The sequence below is a fragment of the Sturnira hondurensis genome, unplaced genomic scaffold (genome assembly GCF_014824575.4).
Source record: "Sturnira hondurensis isolate 20B ecotype Veracruz unplaced genomic scaffold, ASM1482457v3 Scaffold0016135, whole genome shotgun sequence".
NCBI lineage: Eukaryota > Metazoa > Chordata > Mammalia > Chiroptera > Phyllostomidae > Sturnira > Sturnira hondurensis.
The window spans coordinates 116604-139100 of NW_028088766.1; the positions used below are offsets into that span (position 1 = coordinate 116604).

The window sequence follows — 22497 nt, forward strand, 5'->3', positions numbered from 1 at the left end:
AGAATGCAAACCATTAGTCATTCATGGTGACTAATAACACCTGTGTCTAACAGGTCATTTATAAAATTTTGATTATCTGGTAATTTAACAAATTATAATCAGGGGGCTTGAGTTCTACCCGTTCCACTTCTAACTATCCTAGGTAGGACATTTCCTAAACTTCTGAATTTTAGATTCCATTTATGTAAATTGGGCTACAACTACATACTTCATACTAGAAAAACACTGAAAAGTTTAAATTATGATATCCTATATTCTGTTACATGCTGGGTCTAGGATGAGATGAGGTGAGCCAACTGGACTAAGGAAGTTAAGGAAGTTAAGGAGGAAGCCCCATTTTCAGGCTTTTACAAGTACAGGGTCGGCACCTGACACTATTTCCTTAAATTTTGTGTCTGAGGTACCCTCTTGCCTCCCCTTAGTCTAGACAGGGTGGACTATTTAAATAGTATTATCACATGAGAACTGGGAGAAAAATCCCTAAAGGATATGAAGTATTAAAGCACTCACCTAATTAAATCATTCAGAAGAAAGTTATGACATAAAAATAAATTTTAAAATAAGCTTAAGAAAAATAATTAAGGGGAAAATAATTCATTCTCTTGCTGTCAGAAAAATAAAATAAGCAGCCAGACCTCAGAATAATCCTAAAGCTTACCTAGCAGGAAGTAAATTCTGTTACCACCTATGTCTTTTTGATGTGTTTTTTAAATTTTTTACTTTATGGTTGAATTACAAAGTACATTGACTTGAAATTCAATTTTTACATTCAAATGTGAATCTATGGCCTGGATTTACATTTTCCCTTTTACGAATCTATGTGTCTCATTAAAAGAAAAGAAGGAAAACAGATAAGAATATAGGAAGCAGGAGATGTACTTGTTAGGAGTACAGACTCTGAGTCAAAACCACCCAGGAGTGTGACCTTGGACAAGTCGCTCAACCTGTCTGTACATTAGTTTTTGCACTTGTAAAACAGATATAATAAAATTGCCTACCTCACAATGTTACTGTGAGATGTTTTTACATATAAAGCACTTAGAATAGGGACTGACACTTAATAAGTACTCCACTAATTTTGGCTATTACCACAGTATGGTTAGAAATTCTGTTAAGCAATCTCTACCCAAGAAAACCTTGAGGGTAATAAATAGTCTCTATTTCCCCATAAGATAGACTCATGTCTATCTCATGCCTTACACACCTGGTCAAGTTTGCTGAATTTTGTTTCTACCAAAAATGATTTATATTTGTTCCTAATCATGTTTATTTCCATTGCACTTCTAAAAATTAGATAATTTAAATATTATATGAAGTAAAACACAAGAGAAATTTACTCACATATAAATGCTGGTTTGAATTACTTGGAAAGACTAGGCATAGGCAAATCTTAAAACATACTATTTGTAGTCAGGTGCTAATCCACTGAGCCACATCAGCCAGTTAAAACACACTATTAATGAGATACAGCTCCATGAGAGTCCAGGAAGAAATTGTAAATGTCCAGGAGGAGTTTGTACTCAAATAAGCTTCAAATGTCATGAAGTTATTACTTTAAAACTAAATTCAAACTTCAATTTCTAGTGAAATTGAATATGTTTTATGGATGAGGTTATCAAAGAATGACAACTGGGACTCCAGGCATTGGAATCATATTCAAAGAAATTCTTAGGTGTTTCATCTAAATTAGAAAGTTTTGAACTTAATATATTTTTACTTAAAATAAAATATTTTAAAAATGTGTCCTGGCTGGATAGCTTCACTGGTTGGAGCATTGTCCATGTACCAAAATGTTGTGGGTTGGATTCCCGGTCACGGCATGTTTGGGAGGCAACCAATCAATGTTTCTCACTCATATTGATCGCTCTTTCCTTTCCTCTTTCTCTAAATTCAATGAACATATACTCAGGTGAGGATTTAAAAAGATGTAATTTATTTTCTAAGACATCCTTCTTAACGAAATATTTCCATTAACTGCTATCTCCATCCCTATTCTATTGGGTCAGAGGCCTTCCACAGTAGCACCAGCTAAGAAGAAAAAAGAAAGCTGGAAAATTAGGACTGGACCAAAGAAATAATGAATATAAACTTTAGATTTTCCTTTTGATGTATTGTGGACCATTCTGCCTGGTTCTAGGAATTGTAACTCCATCTCCTGTGGCTAAGGGCCAGGGACAACCTCTGGAATGCGAGCCTCAGGAGACAAAGCTTGTCTCTGGTAGTAAATGCTGCCTCAGTTTCCTCTCCCTGCCCCCAAAGCTTGGTCGGAAGTCAATGACGGGTAAGACCCCTCACAGTGGGGGGCAACCTAAGCCAGACTGGATCACTTGGGAGGCCTTCATGGAAGGACTTGGGGGGTTACAACAAAGAGCAATGGACTCTCACCCCCCGGCTTTGACATAGCCCAAGTCCCCATGACCTCTGGAAGAAGCGCTTCCTGGCTCTAATCCCCTTAAGTCTGAACACCTGGTGGGGAGGGGCACAGCTCCTTGCTTTGCTAGAGCATGTCTTGGGGAAAAATCTGGTATCACAAAGATTTCCTGATAAACCTGTGAAATCTGCTCTGCTAAGAGTGCTTTCATTCATATGTTAAGAGTTTGAGCAAGAAACCCTAAAACTCTTTTCCTGACAGACTCTGACTCAGACTATCTACTGTTTGATCCTTGCCGCCCTGTATTCCTGTGTATAACGACCCAATAAAAGCCCCTGGAGAAAGGGGCTTGAGGCCTTTTTCCTCTGGGAAACTGGCCACCTCTCTTCCCCAGGCAGATCACATCATGTCTCTGTCATGATTACTCTCATCTGTGGCAGATGGGGGGAATTGCGAGGAAAGTTGCCCCCACACTGATGATGTAGTCCATTTTTATCTAGACAAAAAAGAAAGCAGAACAGGCAGACACTCTGTTTAGTTAAACAAAAAAGCCTAAGTATTTTGTCTTTTTCACTTGAGAGCTTGAGTGAACACACAAGACACACCTGGCTAAGGAGCCCAACCCCAAATGCAACCCTAACGTACAATGAACTTGTATGATCCGAACTAATTACAGTTTTCTGGAAGACATGATAACATTTCTTAAAAAAAATGTGTATGTTTTCATCTTGGTGCAGTGGATTCATTACTATTTCTTTTTGCAAAGCAAATCACATTTGAAATATGCTAGAGATGAGTAAATAAATAATTTATTTAAATATTAATGCACTTAACTTCAGATATCCTGAAAACTTAAATGTAAGCAATGTGATAATGTTAACAAAGTGGGGAGGAATGAGTACACAATACAATTTGGCAAGCAAGGTTTAAAAGTAAAAGAATATACACTGGTTTTCCTTCAGATCACACAATTTGACCTTTTATTAAAAGTAATTAGAATATAAAGGCCCACTGCTCAAATATTGCTTTGGCAATAACTATAGTTTATGCAACAACATAACTATGTGCATATCCACTACGGTATTGTAAACACAATGAAAATTGTTAAATAAGCAAGATGTCCACTGTTAGGGATTTAGTTAAATAAATTACAGTATTTCCATGAAGGAGGTATGTAACAATTAAAAATTATATTAGAATTTTGTATTTATTAAATTGAAGAAAATATTTATGCTCTATTACTACATTTTAAAAGTACAAAATAACTCATCTTTATAAAAACATAAAGAAAATAGACTGGCAAGGTCTCTGTAAAAAAATAAACAGTGAAAAAAGTAATAATTAATAATACATGACCAGTCCTTCAAACACTGATTCCTCTTTGGAGCCTATTCCATCAGAATTGATTTCTCCTTACATGGAATTCCACAGCACTCTGCTTCTATCTCACATTTACAAATTCAAATAGACCATCTCCTACTAAACCTACTGGTAAGAACATCTTACTTTCCTCACCATGGCTGCCCTCTCTGAATCAGGGGCATGTATATTTCAGGCCTTTTGTAATTGTAGGTAGGGTGATGTATACAACAACCCTTTTTTTTGTTGAGTAATTACTGATTATCCACAATTTGCCAGGCACTGAATTAAGGCTTGGGGGCCATAGATAACCCAATGATATTCTTACCTGGCCTAGTGTAGGTTAAATCAAGGAGAGACAATTATTAAATGGTTTTTGTAAGTATCCAGAGTGGTAATACAGGAAGGGAAGCAGACCCAGACTTGAAAGCTTAGTGAAAACTTTGTAGAAAAAGGACAGTGAGGAATCATTAGCTCCAGGAGGAGCTGGAGACGGATGGTAATTCTGGAATGGGAAGAATATTCCAGGTAGAAGAAAGATCAATTAGAAATGCCAATGATCTGCCTTGCCTGGTGTGGCTCAGTGGCTGAGTGCCAGCCTGCAAATCAAAGGGTTGCTGGTTGGATTCCCAGTCAGGGACATGCCTGGGCTGTGGACCAGGTCCCCAGTCGGGGGTGTGTGAGAGGCAAGCACACATCAATGCTTCCCTCCCTCTCTTTCTCCCTTTCTTGCTTTCTGTCTATAAATAAATAAATAAATAAAATCTTTTAAAAAGAAAAGAAAAGCCGATAATCAACCAAGAACATGAAGTTTAGGAAACTGAGAGTCTGTGTTGTGGGGATCCTGACCTGGGGAAGTTGAGTTTTGGAGACAAACTTAGTGAAGTGTCTCCTAAGCTCTTTCCACATTTGACTGTTCTTTAAACAATTGAGTATTACTTATTATTTACTGTTAATACATTTTAATTATATTTTATTATTTCTGCTATCACAGTTGTCTTCAGTTTTTCCCCATTTTTCTATTCCACCCAGGCCTCCCACCCCACTCCCTCAGGCAATCACCACACCACTGTCCACGTCCATGGGTTATACATATATGTTCTTTGGCTAATCCCTTCACCCTTAGTTTTTAAAATTCCTTTAGTTTGCTTAGAACTTCTTAGAGAAATAGTGCTTAACTGTTCTATTTTTCATTGAGAAATGAATTAGGATGCTAAATGGATATGATAAAGTATATTCTATTTTTCCATTTGAAGCTGGAATTTAAATGCTCTTAATTTTGCAAGGCTAGAAATGCTTAATAATTTTGCATGGATATGCTCCTGACAGGAGAATCTTGATGTAAATCAGTTGTGATGCTCCTCTCTCAGTTAGAAATTGCTCAGGAAACTATCAAATTTCAATTCAGTTCACAATAACTGTTTTAGTGGCCTGCCCAGTTTTTGTTTTGGATTGTTTTCTAATTTGAGTAGTACTTCAGCTCTAGTGTACAGCATTTATAGACAGATGGACATGTTACACATGAGTTTGTTAAATTATGTATCTTTCTTTCTGCTATTTAGAAAGAAGTTAATATGGAACTATGAGAGAAAGGTAAAAGGTTTTTAAATTTGACGTTGTATTTCTAGCATTAGAATTCAGTATACTGGGAAAGAATATGAGGGTAGATAGAGTAAAAATGGAGTGAATTCTCTAAAACTGTTTAAGACCACACATAAAAACTGCAATGATATACCACCTTTCTGTCTTTTATTCATTACTCAAATGTACCTCCTTCTTCAATATGTTACTTTTCTGAGTAACACATGGGGCCAGAGAAGTCCAGTTAACAACAGAAATTATATCCTTTATCAGCAAAATATATAATTCAGGAAAAGACAAAGAAAATGATGAATATCATTTGTGAGTTTTTCTTAATATTTAAATTTGGTATCTGGTATGCATTTTTAGACATTTTGTTCTTTTCTAATATTAGGACACGGTAAAATTATGAGGAGAATAGGGGTTTATAAATGAGAAGCAAACAGATTTTTTAAGGCATTTCATGTGGTATTTATAAGACATCAAGTATCCTGTACTTTCACCAACACGAAAGATGCTTCAGAAGCAGTGAGTTAAGCACTGCATTTTCAGGAAGCACTAATTCCAACAGCTAATCACTTGAGATGTTGAATTATATTAAAAAAAAGGGACATCCTGAAAAAGTCTGGGGTCTTGCTGCTTGGGAGAAAAAATTAAACTTTAGTCTAGAGACTACTTCAAAAATCTATCTTGATTGCAGCCTTCAAATCTGATAAAAACCATAGCTCCTCAGTTGAAAACCTATTGGAAGTAGCAGCAAGGTTAATGAAGAGCAAGCTAAATCTCTTCACGATAATTCACACTGACATGGAAATGGCACTGCCACCATTGTACCCTGTGAACTCAGAGATGCCATCATTTGCCCAGGCCTGCAAGGGGGTGGGAGCACAAATGGACTCACAGTTCGGGATGTCGGAGGAGCTGAAGGGCTTGTTAGGGAAACCATCTCCTGGATTGCTAATCGGAGCTTTAAGCGATGCAGAGGATTGCTGATTCCAATTTCTCTCTGGATCTCCGTGTCTGACAGCGCAGACATGATGGCCCCACTCTTCACGTTGGCTCGGCAGGCTGCCACATACCAGGCAGGCATTCCCAGCCAGAGCTGTTGCATAGAAAACACGTACACACAGATTATAACCATAACTGACATTTTAGTTTCTCTTACATGCCAGGCATTATTCTAAGTACTTAACACGTATGAACCCTTTTATTGCCACTATCCCATTCAATAGATGCTATTATCATTTTCCCCAAAGGAGACAGATAGACAGGGATGTTAAATAATTTATTTAAAAATACCAGGCAAGCGATGAGGAAAATAAAGATTTGACATTTCATGTCCGGGGTCTACAATTTAACAACTAATTTTTATTATTAGCGATAAAATTAATAGTTACTCAACGCCAAATTTCCCTTTGCAGTTAGGACAAGAAAGCTACAAGCTCTATTTGATAAAGGCTCAGTCAATATCTGTTTAATGACCGACTTCAATTTGTAGTTCTCCTTTGGAATTCTGAGTGCAGAGAAATTCTGTCACAGAAAGAGCCAGCTCTCCCACCTCCAGCCACATGATTTTAGTCAAAGCCCACAAGGTGGCTAAGCCACAGTCATCACGTAACAACTTTCACCACGTGACAGTTGTGTAAGCTTAATTAGGTGATCTCTATGAACACATTTTTGGAGAATGAAATGTGCTAATGAAAGATGATCACATTACAAACACTTGGAAAACTTTAGCAAAAGGGAGTAACAACATGAATAATGAGTGAGAAATTAGGAGTTCCAATTTTTCAGATTTGCTTTGATGATCTTGAGAGACAAATGAATGCATAGTACAAGGAGCACAGCACAGTACCTGACACACATCTTAGGCACTGGGTGAATGCCAATTCACATGCATGTTGCAGAATCTGAATTACATACTTGAAACAGGAGTGTTCTCTGCACCTCCCTTCACCATGAGTTTTGGGTAAGAGGACATACTTACTTAGCTATGAGGAGAAAGGGTGACTCACGCAAGTTAGCAGTTTAAACCTTGGTTTTTCAATATCCCAAATATTACAGGGCTATTTTATTCATTGATATGAACAGATTGAGCAAAAGGAGAGCATCAGAGTGAGAAAAGTGAGAAGAGGAAAGAGAAAAACTATAAACCAGCAGAATACAATGCCAAGAATCAGAAGGCCTGGGCTGCATAGAATTCCTTTCCCGTCATCAGTGAGTTATTTACCCCTCTAAACCTCAGCTTTATTTTTTCCTTTGTTAAAGTGAAGGAATTCAGCTTTGTTATTCTAAGATTTCAGATACATCCCAATGAGCAACTCCTCTTGAGGTTTCTGCCCTTGTAAAATCTTGTTCCTTTGAGTTTGGGCTAGACTCAGTGACTTTAAAAAAAATTCGTTTAATGCTCACCTGAGGATATTTTAATTACTGATTTTAGAGACACAGGAAGGGAGGGAGAAAGAGAGAGAAATATTGATGTGAGAGAGAAACATAGCCCAGTTACCTCCCATATGAACCCTGACCAGGGATTAAACCCACAATTGAGATATGGGCCCTGACTGGGGATCAAACCCGCAAACTTTTGCTGCATGAGATGATGCTCCAACCAACTGAGCAACCTGGCCAGGGCCTCAGTGTTTTTTTTGTTTTTTTTTTTTAAAGTACAGACTATGGTAAAAGTGNGCTCACCTGAGGATATTTTAATTACTGATTTTAGAGACACAGGAAGGGAGGGAGAAAGAGAGAGAAATATTGATGTGAGAGAGAAACATAGCCCAGTTACCTCCCATATGAACCCTGACCAGGGATTAAACCCACAATTGAGATATGGGCCCTGACTGGGGATCAAACCCGCAAACTTTTGCTGCATGAGATGATGCTCCAACCAACTGAGCAACCTGGCCAGGGCCTCAGTGTTTTTTTTTTTTTTTTTTTTTTAAAGTACAGACTATGGTAAAAGTGATGCAATCACACTTTCTGAATTAGATTATGGAAAGGCTTCGGCTCCATTCCTGCGAGTCCTTTACCCCTTCATTCCTCTTGGAGATCTCATCTAGGGGGAAGCCAGCTGCCCTGTGAAGAAACCCTGTGAAGATGCCTATATAACAAAGAACAGATGTTTCTGGACAACAGCAATCAAGAAAGTGAATCACAGCTGTGAAGACATGAATCAGCTTTAAAGCATAGTTTCCCTAAATTAAGCCTTGAGAAGATTGCCACCCTGGCTGATACCTTAGCTTGTAGCCTTATGAGATACCAAAAAGAGGTCTTAGATAAGTTGTGTCCAGATTCCTGACCCACAGAAATATGAGAAAAATAAATGGTAAGTATAGGGATAATCTGTTACATGGTAGTAGATAACTAATACAGATGCTATCCTTTATTTTTAAAAACTTCTGGTCTATTGGAAGGTTGCTTGTCTTTATAGGGAAAACGAACAAACAAGAAGTCAAATCTTGGGGTCAGTGTGGACTGGGCCGTGATTGTGGTAAAAGGAAGCAGAGGGGGGAATCTAAGTGCAGTGCACGACTGTACCGCTCACAGACTCTTCCAGCAGGTTAGGCACAAGGAACAGGCCTTACCCTGACAGGCATGACTGAATATGACCGAAGGTGAGACTTGACCTCTTAAGTTTACAAACTCAACTTGTTCAGAATAACTAAACATTCAAATATATCCTCACTGGATATTAATGATTTCCTGCCTCCTCTCTTCTAAGTAGGATATTTAGATTTCTACAGAAACTTGGGGGTGTGTTTGGATTGACCCAAATGCTTGCCACGCATTGTTATCAATGCCCTCCCTGATTAGACTTTTAAAAGTTTTTCATGTGGATAAATGGTGTATGAAGCATCAGATTTATGTCATTCTTAGCAGGCTATATGCACTAGAGTTAAGAGGTCTCATTCATTGGATCACCTGCCTCACTCAGCACATTTCACTTCATAATTTCAGTCAAGAAGCACATTATGAACCATTTTTGTGTGCTCAGGATAGGTTTAATTAGCACAAACTTTACTGCCTGTCATTTCCCAGCCCCTTAATGTCAGTATATCTGGTTTTTTTCTTTTATCAAACCAATTGTTCCAAAGGGAGAGTTAGCTGCTATTTTGGCAAGCGATGAGTTCATCTAACTCCCAGTGTAGCTCACTAACTAGCTCTCCCAGTGTAGCTCACTTCGGTGGAGAGAAACTGAACAAAGAAGTGCTATCAAATCTGAGGTACACTTCCTTAAGCATTTTGTCTTATAATTCATTTTAAAATATAGAAATTTTAAAGACATGTTTGGAAGTAGCAGCTCTGATTACTAAAAACCTCCTGATTGGTTTGAGAGAATACAGGAAGACAAAGCTTCTTTCTCCCAGTCCAAGAAAAAAGGGCAAAACGTGTCTTTATATCTATTTATATAGAACACATTTTATTTTATTTTATTTTTAAATCATTTTTATTGTTATTCTACTACAGTCATCTCAGTTTTCCCCCTTTGCCCTCCCCTGCCCATCCCACCCCGCATTCCCACAGTCCATCCCCACACGATTGTCCAGGTCTGTGGGTCATTCATACATGTTTTTTTGTCCAGTCACCTCACTTATGAGAGGAAGCTAATGAACAAAATAAACTAATGAATAAAATAGAACCACAGGCAAGGAAACATGGAACAGACTGACAGTGACCGGAGGGGAGGTGAAAGGGGAATCATGGTGGAAAGACAAGGTAGGACAAATTTTAAAACTCATATGGCTTTTATTTTTCCACATTAACTCTTTGGCTTTGAATATGATATGATAATGAATATAAATGGTTTATAATCCTAAACCACTTAATACAACGAGTTCTCATTGCCGCTGCCAGGCAGGAAAAGCCTGTGTTCTTTGTCCTGACATGGGCATGTCCCGGCAGCTCCTAGAACTCCTCTTTAGAGAACTAGATGGGAGGGGGAGTGAACACTACTGACAAGCAGCATGATGGTGCCTTTGGGGTAAATATGAACTTCCTTCATTGTGCTCGTCAGCTCCTGATGCCCTCCACCCTGCTCAGGTGTTACCAAATTTTTCCAGACCCCTGTGTTGTGCACAAAATGCTGAATATAGTTCTTGTTTCGTTATAACACTCTGTTTAGACACAGCAGGGAGCAAGGAGATAGGTCTTCTGCTTTATTCCAAGTGTTTGAGCCTAGCTGGCTCCTTGGCCTTAGATACTTAGGTTCAGGAATTATACTATAAGCAAAGGAACAGTATGTGGTTAGGGGGCAACGGTACCTCAGAAAACACAAAAGTGTTAAAATATGGAGAGAGCTCTTCTCTGCAACCTGTATGAGCTACTCTAGGCTCTTGGAAAGCTCTGACTTCAGAAATATGCTTTTACCTCTTATCTAAAAGAAAAAAGCTATCAGATGAGTAGTGATTGAATGAAGAGCCTTCTGGTTTAATTCTCTTACCTCTAGCCATGCGACTACAGTGGGCCCATCCCACTGAGCAAAAGGTAATCCCTTCCTTCGAGCTTCTTCTAGAAGTTCATGCCTGAAGTATATGACAAAGATTATTAGTCAGGTAATATGGAAAAATATGGCTGTGATTATTTTTAATTACATTATTTAAATAAAACCAAATAATCCTTTATAAGCTTTCCATGACAAAATAACAGAATTCCTCCTTCTTTTGAGTAATACATGCAAATCACTCATTGATTTTATTAGAAATAAAACACATCTAAAAATAATTTTCCCTAACACTTATTCACTAAAATTCAACCATTGAATGTTAATACTAAGAAGCTGATTATATTATCAGCAAATGTCACATTCCTCTAACAAGAATATGCATATCCAAGTACACATTACAGGATGTAAATGTGGCTTCTTCCATCTGCCTTGCTCATGCTCCTTTATAACTTGAATGGTAGAGGGAATGCCTGTCTATGGAGCCAGAAGATATATTTGGTCCTTTTAGCCACTTCAAATGATGTGCTTAATTTTAGTATTTTTTCTGGGTCCAGGTGGCTATATTAGGAAGTTTTTTTTGTCTAGACTACAAAATCATTTCTCATTTGAAGAGAGCTCTGAGGTACATTGATTTTTATCACAACAATGTAATATAAGATGTGAAATTCAATAGTACATTTATTTCCATTTGTAATCACTTTTGTTATTAAAGAAAGTAAAATACCTCAATAACAACAAATGTTTGTTTATGACGATAAAATGTTGTAAAGAGCCTTGACAAATGCATCTTTAATCATTCTTCCTACTACAGAGCCTTTAGAATTGACATCCATTTAAAAAAACAATTTGAGTTTGCTCATTATTGAAATAGCAAGTTCATTTTCTTGCTATATATATCTGGCCAGGACCATATTAAAAAATGCATTCTCTGTTTTTTAGTATGCTTTGATTTCACACACAAATAATAAAAAATGTATAGAATAATTGTTTTTTGATTGTGTGTATTCTGTGTTTTAGAACCCCAAATTAACATCATATATAAGCTCTAAAATGTATCATTTTATCATATCTTAGTATCAATCAATTCATTGTTTATTATGGTGGACTATAATATGTTAAAAGGCAAAATCAAAAATGTCTTTCAACACAATAGATTCTTCTACTTGCAAAAGATGTTATCACTAAAAATGCAGTGTGAAAAATAGGCAAGGAGACAAAACAAAAATTGAATTTATAGTTGCCGAAGAGACATATAAATCCGTTGCTGTTTCCTTTGAAGGGATAGCTAGAAAACATGGGTAATCTCTGCAAGTGAGCTATTCAGCACCAGGGAAAGGGAACAGCGACCTGATGCCAGAATCCCACAAACTACAACGGCTTCCTCAAGGGGCCCCGCTCTGCCATCACCATTTCCTTGGGCTTCCTCATGCCATGCCTTCATTGCAAACCAGATTCAAAGAGCTTGGTGTCACTGTGACAGATGTATTTATAAAAATTGGTTGAAGGCTCAACCAACCAACCATCAGGTAGTTTTTGAACATCTGTTGTGAAATAGAGATTGACCCAGTCTTCCAGGAGATCCCTGGCTAACTAGAAAAACTAAAGACATGAAACCGAAAGCATAATGAAGTATATAAATAGATGATACAAATCAGCCATTCACATTATGAATGTGAGGATTTTGGAAAGGGGACTAACAGCAATGGCAACAATTGTTGAAGTCTTTGTGGCAACTGAGCTTTGGAGGGCAGGTAGGAAGGAGATGGGGGTGGAGTTTCAAGCTGGGTAAGTAGCAAAAGCATTGAGAGGCAGAGGCAGGACTTAGTGCAGAATTCATGCAAGAAAGTATAGAGTAGGCCTCCTTTGCAGTAGATCTCTACAGTGGTGAAGAGCATTATTAAGAGTTGTAATGTTACGTCCATTATGGAAAGGAACAATTTTGATTATGTGACAGGTGAGTGGCATTAAAGTGGAAGAAACAAGTAGACGTTTATAATCATTTTTTCCATATTTAGTAAAAAAGCAAGTAAATAGACACTCTGAACCTAGAAAGCACATATCATTTTCATAAGTGAATTATGAGTTGTTTTAAAGCTATTTTTAAAAATTAGAACATTTTAATTGTGAAGTTCTGCCTAGTTCCCTAATAAAAAAAATGCACCACACAAGCTAGAGTGATTATGTTGAAACTTAAGCCAGATGACACAACCCCTCTGTCCATAAATTCTCAATTACTCACTGTATCACTGAGAATAAAAGCCAAAGCAGCTCTTAAAATCTACCCTACTTTTTTTCATCTCTTTGACTCAAGTGTCATGTCACCTAGCAAAATCAGTTTCCTTGATGTTACTTGAAAACAGCCCAGGCTTCTTTCCACCTCAGGAACTTTGCACCTGCTGTTTTCTCTATCTTAAATTCTTGCCCCCACCCCCATCTCCACATGGCTTAGTTCCTTACCTACTTTAAATCTTTACTCAAATATCACCTTCTTGCTGAATGTCTCTTACCCTCCCTCCCACAACTTCCACCGAAGACCTCTTATCCCCATCCCTTGCTTTATTGTTTTTATCTTATCTTTTAACACGGAGTGGTATTTATTCCTCTCTGTCATCTGCCAATAGAAAATAAGTTCAAAGAGGAGCGATGCTTCATATATTCTGCTCAGAGGAATAAAGCATCTACAACAATTTCAAGATGCTTCCATTTGAAATTTGAAGCATCTACAACAAGGTCAGGCACAAAGGCGGTGCTCAGTAAATAGTTGTGAATGCTGACAGTGCTTAAATTCAGGTATTTTTGTTTAAGTAAATTGCACCCTATAATGCATTTGTGGAACCACTTTGTCAGAATAGTACCCATGCCACACGATCCACAAATCTGACCTGGTTTGGGATCTGTGATGAGAATTCTGGCTAATTCATATTCCAATGTGCTCAAGTAATTGTATTTTCTTTCTGAACAAAAATTTAAGTGTGCAACTTTTTGTAAAATCATTGAACATTGTGGCCCTTCAAAAATGTTCTTGTTTGTTTTGTTGGTTGCATTTAAATCATAGCTTCTCATTACATAACTTTAGTAAGAGTATGCACTTCACTTTTTCTTTTAACATCTGCAAGCTAAAAATTTATATCTTAATTAACATAATTATTCTAAACAGAAATATATTACAAATCCCAATCAGTTGCTTCAGAACATTGATTACCTAAATATACAATTTAGCTCCATAACATTAAGAGTTTCAAATCCAACATTAATGTTTGACCTGATTTGGAAAGCACAGCACACTGAGATTTTGTGTGTGGCAAGTGTATGTGTTTGTGAATGCTATTATGGCACATTTTCACAGCAGCTCATGTAAAAACCCATTACATATTTACGTAGTGTTTTACTTAGAGTCTAAGAACACATGATAGGTGGTTCAGAACTGAAGTGATTTCCTTACATTAAAACCAAAGATCATTCCTATTGAAACCTTTTTTCCTCAAGCTCTTTGAAATAGAGAGCATAGTCTCAGACAAGAAATTTAATTTACTTGTGAATTTGAGTTGGGATTTACACATTTTTTCCTCACTTTATTATAAATTTAATCAAAACCCTTAAAAGGGTATAAACACACTTGCACAACTGTGATGGAACAATACAATTACTCCTGCTGTTTTGAAAACTAGAGGGGCTTTCATTATGTTTCATTAAACAATTTCACTTTTATAAGACACTGTAGCCTGTTCGCCCCAATCACTTCTTGGTAGTAAAGTGGGGACTTACTGAGGAACATTGCTAATTTTTCAGGTTATTTGCATACCATTCAGACTGGATTATGTTAGTACTTCATCTAATTTTGAGCATCCTTTAACTCAGATTTGAAGTCTATAGTTCCCATACTTCTGAGGTCATTCATATTTTCTCATACTGAAATGAGGATAGGAAGTGGAAAGTAATGTTAGTAAGTACAGAGAATATAAGTCAGTTACTCAAGGGTACCCAGCAAATAGGTGGGAAATTTGAGGCTTAAACTCTTGTCTTCTGATGTGTAATTTAACGTTCTTTCCATCCCCAATTTTCGCACATCTTCACTGTTTGTTCTGTCTTCTCCTGTCATTTTAACCTCCTCAGCTTCCTTTTAGCAATTGTACCATGAAAATGATTTTGAGGCTCAAAATATTTAAGTTCCAGAAGCATAAGTGAGACAATAATCAATTTCATTTTAGAATTAAAGCAATTATATTGGTTCCTTGGAGTTCATAAATGACAGTGCATTATGCATTTATGATTTTTCAATATTTCATTCAAAAAATATAGAAATGGAGTGTTTTTCTTGGGATTATTTTCCTCATGAAACTTAAAAGTAATTAAAAAACAGAAGACAAACATTGTGTGATGATATGAAAACAGAACTTTAAAATCTAATGCCATAATGTTTACTATTTTAAAACTGTAAGTTTTTACAACTTACAATTAGCCAGCAGTGTGGGATACTACTATACCCCGATCCTGCCTTGCATTTTTAAGAACACTTATTAGAGCTTCCGTTAATATCATGAATTTTCCTAAGAAGAAATATTGCATTGTTAAATAATTAGCAGTAGTAACTATAATTTGAAATTATAGTAGGGGAAAAGAAACATTCATAGAGTCAATACTGACACTCTCCATAGTTTCCTGGATAATTGCATCTCATTGGAACCATTTTAAAATTTTTATATATTTTTATTTTATTTTATTTTTAGAGAGAGAGGGAAAGAAACATGATGTGAGAGAGAAACTTCGATGGGTTGCCTCTTGTACACACACTGACTGGGAACCAAACCTACAACCCAGGTGCAGTGTTCCAACTGGGAATAGAACCAGCAAACTTTCACTTTGTGAGGCGACAACCAACCAAGCTGTACTGGTCAGGTTGTCATTGGAGCCATTTAATTTACCACCCCTCAACTTTTGGCTTTGAATTTAAAAGCAGTATGTCTCCCCACCTAAAGTGTTTTAAATAGTTCACCATGTTACCAATGCAAAAGTTTACACCAACGGAAATATTTTATAAACAAATAGACTAAGTTAAATAAGACAGAGAAAAACAAGTACCATATGATTTCACTCATATGCGGACTCTAATGAACAAAAAAAACAAACAAGCAAAATAGAGAGACTCATAGATAGAGAGCAGGCTGACAGCTCTGGTGGGGACCAGTACTGGGTGGGTGGAGAGATTGAGCAAAAGAGAAAAAAATTAGAATGAACATGGACAAGGGTGTGGCAAGATTTGAAATTTGAAGCTGTAATCTGAATAGTACACATTTTTAAATCTTAAAAATTAATCCATGTACTGGAAACAATGGGAAAAACACAAAACAAAAGGGTTCAACCAAAACCAAAGATGACTTTGGAATCTGAGTGTATAAGTTCTACGGAGGAAGACCCAGCATTTTGAGCTGGATCTTGAGCTAAGTGCAGTTCTAGTCACTGACAAAAGTTGTCTCTTGACTCCAAGGGCGGTGCAAAACCACAAAGCACCAGGGAACACAGAGGCAGGTTCAGTCATGCAGTGCAGCCAGAAGCACCCCAGCAGCCTTCAGCTGTGACTTGGGCCTCCCTGACTGCCACACTGACTCCTGGAGAATGCCTTGAGAGCTAGGGGAAATGATGTCTGGAATGTCTGCTGACATGTGTCTACCAGAGGTGAAAAAAAACCCAGAAGTGCCTGGAAGGCCACATAAGCAATTCAAATAGAAACATTTCTCTGAACCAATGATTTCTTTTATGATGTGGAAATAAATACACTTTACAATTTTTGTTTTAGGTCAGAGGCAGTGCAGCTTGTGTTACAACCAAAAAGAGAAACACTAAAGAGAAAAGAAAAAGAGGATGGTGCTGAAAATAAACATGTTCAGCAGCCACTGTGATTCAACTTACCCAGATGTGCTTTTCATGAGATGGAGAAGGGTAGATGGAAAAGAAAAGCACAGAAATGTTAACGGATACATTTCAATCCAAAGAAAGCCATGGAATAAAACAAGAGCATTATTTCAGATGTGCAAAAGCTCAGATATGAGAAAAATATGGTGTCTCATTGTTTTCCACCATGACACACATACTCACTGCGTCCAAAATCATGATCAGGCTGAGGGTAGTTTTCTAACAGTTGACCTGTAAGTCTGGCTCTTAAAAATGAGTCACTCTGAAACATGCATGACCACCTTTTTCCCGGCCTCTAGTATACCCCGGAAGGAAATTGGGCACCTTATGAAAGAACATTCTTTACCTCATGGCACTCCCGGGTTATTTTGCAAATAGAAGCAAATAAGTTACTAAATAGCATGCAGATTCACATATAGCTATAATAGCCTACTGCTATGGCTCAAGGAAAAGTACAGTAGACTTCTGGAGAGGCAGCAACTGGAAGAAAGTACTGGTTTGAGCATCAGAATATCTTATCTCGTTCTCATACACGATTCAGTCAAAATTACTAGCAGGTTCTGATCTTGAATTTCCTCAACTTGATTAGGGGAAGAAATAAATTGTGCATTCCAGGCCCCTGTTTGTTCTAACAGGTGCTATAATAATAATTAGTATATTTATTTCTGTAAATATGTATGTGCCCACAATCATAACATGAGGAAGTATAAAAAATTCCAATACTCTTCTCCCCTCGTCATACTACTACTTCCTGAACTGGTAAGATAAGTGTTGAGTTAGTGCCAGTTGATTCTTTTTCATTAGAAACAGTTACAAGAATGGACCTTTACGAATGTTGCTATGAAGAATGATAATGAATGAGATTGGTTCACCAACATTGTCAGAAATCATCACAAAACCAACAATGATTTAAATGTGGTGTTGAAAGAGCCCACTTGCTCCCTGGTATAGTAGAGGCACCAGGAGAATATGGAAAAATAATTCAACAAAAAGCCATGGAAATATTATCTTACAGTCTCTAGGCAAGCAGAACAGAATAAACCTTAGAAAAATAAAACTTTCACTACAACTCATAAAATACATTCAATGTAACAAAATATGAAGCAGAAATTTCTATCTCAGTAATAAGGCAAATCATTAAGTTTTTTTATGGCAGAATCATTATAAAGAAAAGCTTGGTGTGGCAACGGAACACCCTGCACATGCCTCCTCTAAACACATTCATTCAGAGAAACCTTGTATTATTTTATTAAACAGGCATCACAGATAAATGCATATCCTTTGACAATAGCACCAGAACAGCTATGACAAGATCTTTAAACCTTCAAATAAACAAAAGCATAATTGTCCATACAAGTTGGCATCACAATGTCTGAAGAAATTTAATGCATATTTTACACCATACATGCAACATTAAGTAAATTAAGACCAAAAAGAGATAGCTTCTAGGTGATTAAGATGGTTTTCCTGTCAACATACCTGTGATCTTTTTTTCCTGAGATTCAATAGAGAATGCATTTCTTATATTCAGAAATATCTAGACTCTAGTCTTCCCCGTTAGCAATGGCAAGAAAAGTCCTCTCATTTTCTCTGGGATAAATAACAAGCCCCTGTGCATGACCACACAAAACCCACTCCCTTGTATGGGTCAAAACATTGAAACATGGTGATATTTCAAGGCCTCTTTGTTTTTTAGCAGAAATGTTCATTTCCTGAAATGGCAATTCTGAGAAATTAAAGACACGGATGATTCAAAGGGCATTTCCATTTTTGCTCATATACTACCATTTCTGACTCATTGGATACCTTTATTTTCCCCGGATTCCTTCCCCAAGTTCTGAGTGGGTCTGAAAGAATGTGAATTGACATATTGAACACATCCCGAGACACAGTCTGGACCCACGATAGTAGCTCTTCAGTGTTCACAAGCTCTTACAGCATCTTTCTTGTCTTTGTCTTTTCTCCTTTTTTATTGAATTTATCGGGGTGACACTGGTTAACAAAATTACACAGGTTTCATGTGCACAACCTGTGGACTTTTTCATGAGCTTTGAGAACAAGGTGATTTCTGAGCTTTACATGAAAATTGCCAAAAGAATTTAGGCCAGTTATTACTATGGACAAAATTATCTTCTGTAGCCTACCAGTTACCTAAGAATAGCTCTCCAATAAAGCAAGCAAATTAAATCTGAACAAAGTGGAATGTTAATATTCTTCACGTCTTCATCTATAGTTTTTTGAAAATAGGAACCTTGCATTAATAAAAATACCTTAAACATAAAACATGAGAAATGATGAAAATAAACAGAAAACACAAATAAAAAAGTATCACTCAAAAAGTATTGCTTAAAGTTCTAATGTGTTTGTTGTCAGTTTATGTAAGTTATCTGATTTCTCATAGTGTTCATGAACTTTCTTCTCTTCCATTGTCAATTAATTGAAAAGCCTATTTGAGTAGTTATCTCAGTTAAAATATTAAGTATTTCAGTGCATGACTTTCTAAAGCACAGGTGGCAATCACAAGGCCCGTGGGCCAAATCTGGCCCTCCACCTTGTTTTATCCGGCCCATCACCTTGTTTCTACCTGGTGGCAGCACCGAGGTCCTTGCCCTGAGTTAAGGAGTATTAACATTTACACAGTCCTAAAATTACATTTGGCCCTTTGAAAGCAACCAGAAGGCTGATGTGGCCCCTGGTGAAAATGAGTTTGACACCCCTGTTCTAAAATATGTTCTGTAACAAAGAAAAAAGTTATAGCCCTAAATAACTCAGAGATTTTGTGGTGATATAAATTCATATCAAAGATGTATGCTTGCAATGATATATTTTTTAGTTTGGATAAACTGTTTCATTTACATTATAAAAATTAGTACACGCAGTTATTTATAGTCATGTGTAACCTCATAATTCTTTTTCTCTTCCCTCCAAATTGTCAAGGTTATGATAGCAGTGAGAGAGATTCTGTCAAGAGTAAATGTTCTTTAGTTAAAGACCACTGTAAGTAATAGGCTAATAACAAATTTTCATTCACATAGAGAAGATCAAGGCAAGTTACCATCTAATGAATAAGATTAAATCAAGTTACTGACACAGTATTTTTCTTGGGAACATCAGCATACATCCAAACACAACAATAAGATATTATCTACTAACATATGTCTTTATTGCCTTAAAGTTTTCAGTTGCCTTGCTTTAATCTTCTAGATCTCCTATTAAATGAATGGGCCTTCACTTATTTATCAAGTAGTCAACTATGGATATAAAACTTCACATGAAATAATTCACTAAATGAAATTTATATGTATACTATGATTGCTTCTTGCTTTAGAAGGTTCAAGTTGATAACTCAGAAATATTCTTCACTTGGTTATTAGCACCAGGTTGAGAAGTAGATGGGTAGTAATTGGAGTGGAAAAGTGGAATGAACACAGGCTTTCTTTTAATAGGCTAAACTTGGCAATGTTTAAATGGTGATGGCCATAACACAGAAGGGAGCAGAAACTGAAAGTATAGGAGCGAGTGGGAAATCAGCACAGCCTATAACTGAGAAAATGAGGCTGGTCTTAAGTGAGAAGACAAAAGCCTGGTTCTCTGTAATAATAAAAAGGCAGGGTGGGGGCAAGTGTTAGTGTGTGTCAGCAAATAATTGAGAGTACTGTTGTTTTCCTCATTCTCTCCCTCTATGGTAGCGTGTGAGCTCATCTGCAGAAGGCGTGGGTTTGAGGACAGTGGAGTTCTCTAACAAAGGTTGCAGAGAGCAGAACGATTGGTGAGAGGAAAACACTGAGATTACTGGACAGTGTTGAAATGTCAAATGAAGCAGGTGCTAATTTGCCTGCTGTAATTTTCTCTACTGCACAGAGGTGCCCAAACATAGACATGGAGAATGAAAATTCATTGGTGCCTGTGGTTGTGACACTGGGTATGAGCAAAGAAAAGCAGGCAAAGGAATTTAGGAATTTTTTTTATTGTGTTGCAATTATGGACATGGAATCTAAAGTGAAAAGGAAGAGAGGATAGAAAAAAGGCTTATGCAGTGGAAAAGGATAGTAACTTTAAAAAATATGATAGTGAAAGAAAATGATAAAGAGACGACTCCAGTTAGAAAGGAACAACATGCATAAATCAGTAATTTGGGAACAGAATGACTTGGCGGTGATGACAAGGCTCAGAATACGACTATGGGAGGTGTATGAGTTGGAGAAGAGGGAATGATATGGGAAATGATGAAGATCTGAAACTCAAAGGTCAGGCTGTGATGGGGTGAGCTACGTGAATGTAGGAGCTGCCCAGGGTAATGGCAGGAATTGCTTTATATATAAAGTCAGGTGAAGTGATACAGACACAAATAGATAGCCAACCCCATTTCTACCAATCCTTATAATAAATGAAAGTGAATGGCTCAAAACTTCTAAGTATGCTTCATCATGATACTAATTTAAAATAACTTTTCTTTAAAGTTAATACTCATTTCAAAAAGCTTTTGGAGACATTTTTAAAAGAGGTTAGGACTCTATTCTTCTAAGAACTTTGTTATTCACTTGCCTAGCAAACTTAACTCAATCAAGCCCAAAATTGAGGTTTTGATTACATAGATTCTGGAAGAAGCACATTTAGTTGTACGTTTAGTTGTATATACATATGCATAAAATACACACACACACATATAGTTTGAAAGAAATGTCTTTTGGTGAAGACTATTTATCAAAGTAAAACCCCAGCAACAGGACACGGATGGTCACTGTCCTTCTTAGAAATGGGGAAACACGGAAGAGAACCTTGCTTCATGAGTGGCTAATTTTAAATGACTGTGAAAAGAAACCACATCTTCATGGTCTGGTAAAAAATATGACACAAATGAGGATGGCTGGGTGGTGGGGAGTGGAGGGGTGGAAATGGAGACAACTGTACTTGAACAATAAAAAGTGTGAAAAAATACAAGCTAATGCAACATCCTATATTTGTGGAAGCAAATATGGAGAATTCTTTCTAGACTAAGATGTCAGCATTATATATAAATGTACCTTAATTAGTGATATCTTTTTCTTTTTAGAAAAGGGACTAAATCATCCTTTTTATTAACACTAACTCAGTAAGTTTTAATGGAATAAATAGTGTTAGATTGACTTCAGCACACATTGTAATATTTATATTGTTTACTTATTAGTGATCATTACCATTATTATATCAAAATTTGAAATGTTATGTAGGGCTAATTATATCAGAAAAAGTCAATTTCATAACATGGCTACATCTTGTGCTTTGAAACTATTTACCCCTTTCAGTCATAAAAAAGATACTTGGTTTTAATATATCTGTTGCTCATTTTGAAGGAAGAAAGGGGGTTGGGTAAAAGACTTTTCTTTAGGAGAAATATATGCTACTTTTTTAATATGAAGAGAATGAGGGTTTTTTTTATTCCCTGCATAGACCATTTAAAATTGCATAGGACCTTGAAGGTGCAGCTCAGAGACTGAACTACATACTGTGCCCCTGCCCTGAAACCCTAGATAATTCAGACATGATCTGGGCTAAGGAAATCGGACCTTTTGTGTGCCACAGTGCCTGGAAAGCTATGTTTCCTCATGTGTGGAAGGAAACAGCAGTTTCTACTTCAAAGGCTTTGTGAAAATTAAAAATTATAACAACATAATGTGTAGAACAGCTGCTAGCATATTATAACTGCTCAATGTGGTTATTGAACATTTACTACATATAAATAGATTACTATCATTACTATACAGAGGATGAGGAGAAAAATGGAACAAAATGCATGCACACTAGGATATAGGAGTAATCATACACAATAAATAGGTATTAAGTATATTTAGAC

The 22497-nt window shown here is 36.8% G+C and overlaps 1 protein-coding gene across 16 annotated transcripts in view; it reads right to left on the reverse strand.

Annotated features, from left to right (window-relative positions):
* PPFIA2 (PPFI scaffold protein A2) overlaps nt 1-22497 on the reverse strand; it is a 472168-nt gene that overhangs the window by 29176 nt on the left and 420495 nt on the right. For 8 of the 16 annotated variants that reach the window (XM_037065741.1, XM_037065747.1, XM_037065737.1 and 5 more), the window contains 3 exons: nt 16662-16670; nt 10752-10833; nt 6213-6413 (listed from right to left, as the gene is read on the reverse strand). In XM_037065741.1, the coding sequence (XP_036921636.1) occupies nt 6213-6413; nt 10752-10833; nt 16662-16670 (292 nt within the window). The remainder of the gene's footprint in view (nt 1-6212; nt 6414-10751; nt 10834-16661; nt 16671-22497) is intronic. The other 8 variants (XM_037065742.1, XM_037065754.1, XM_037065753.1 and 5 more) reach the window with 1 other exon arrangement.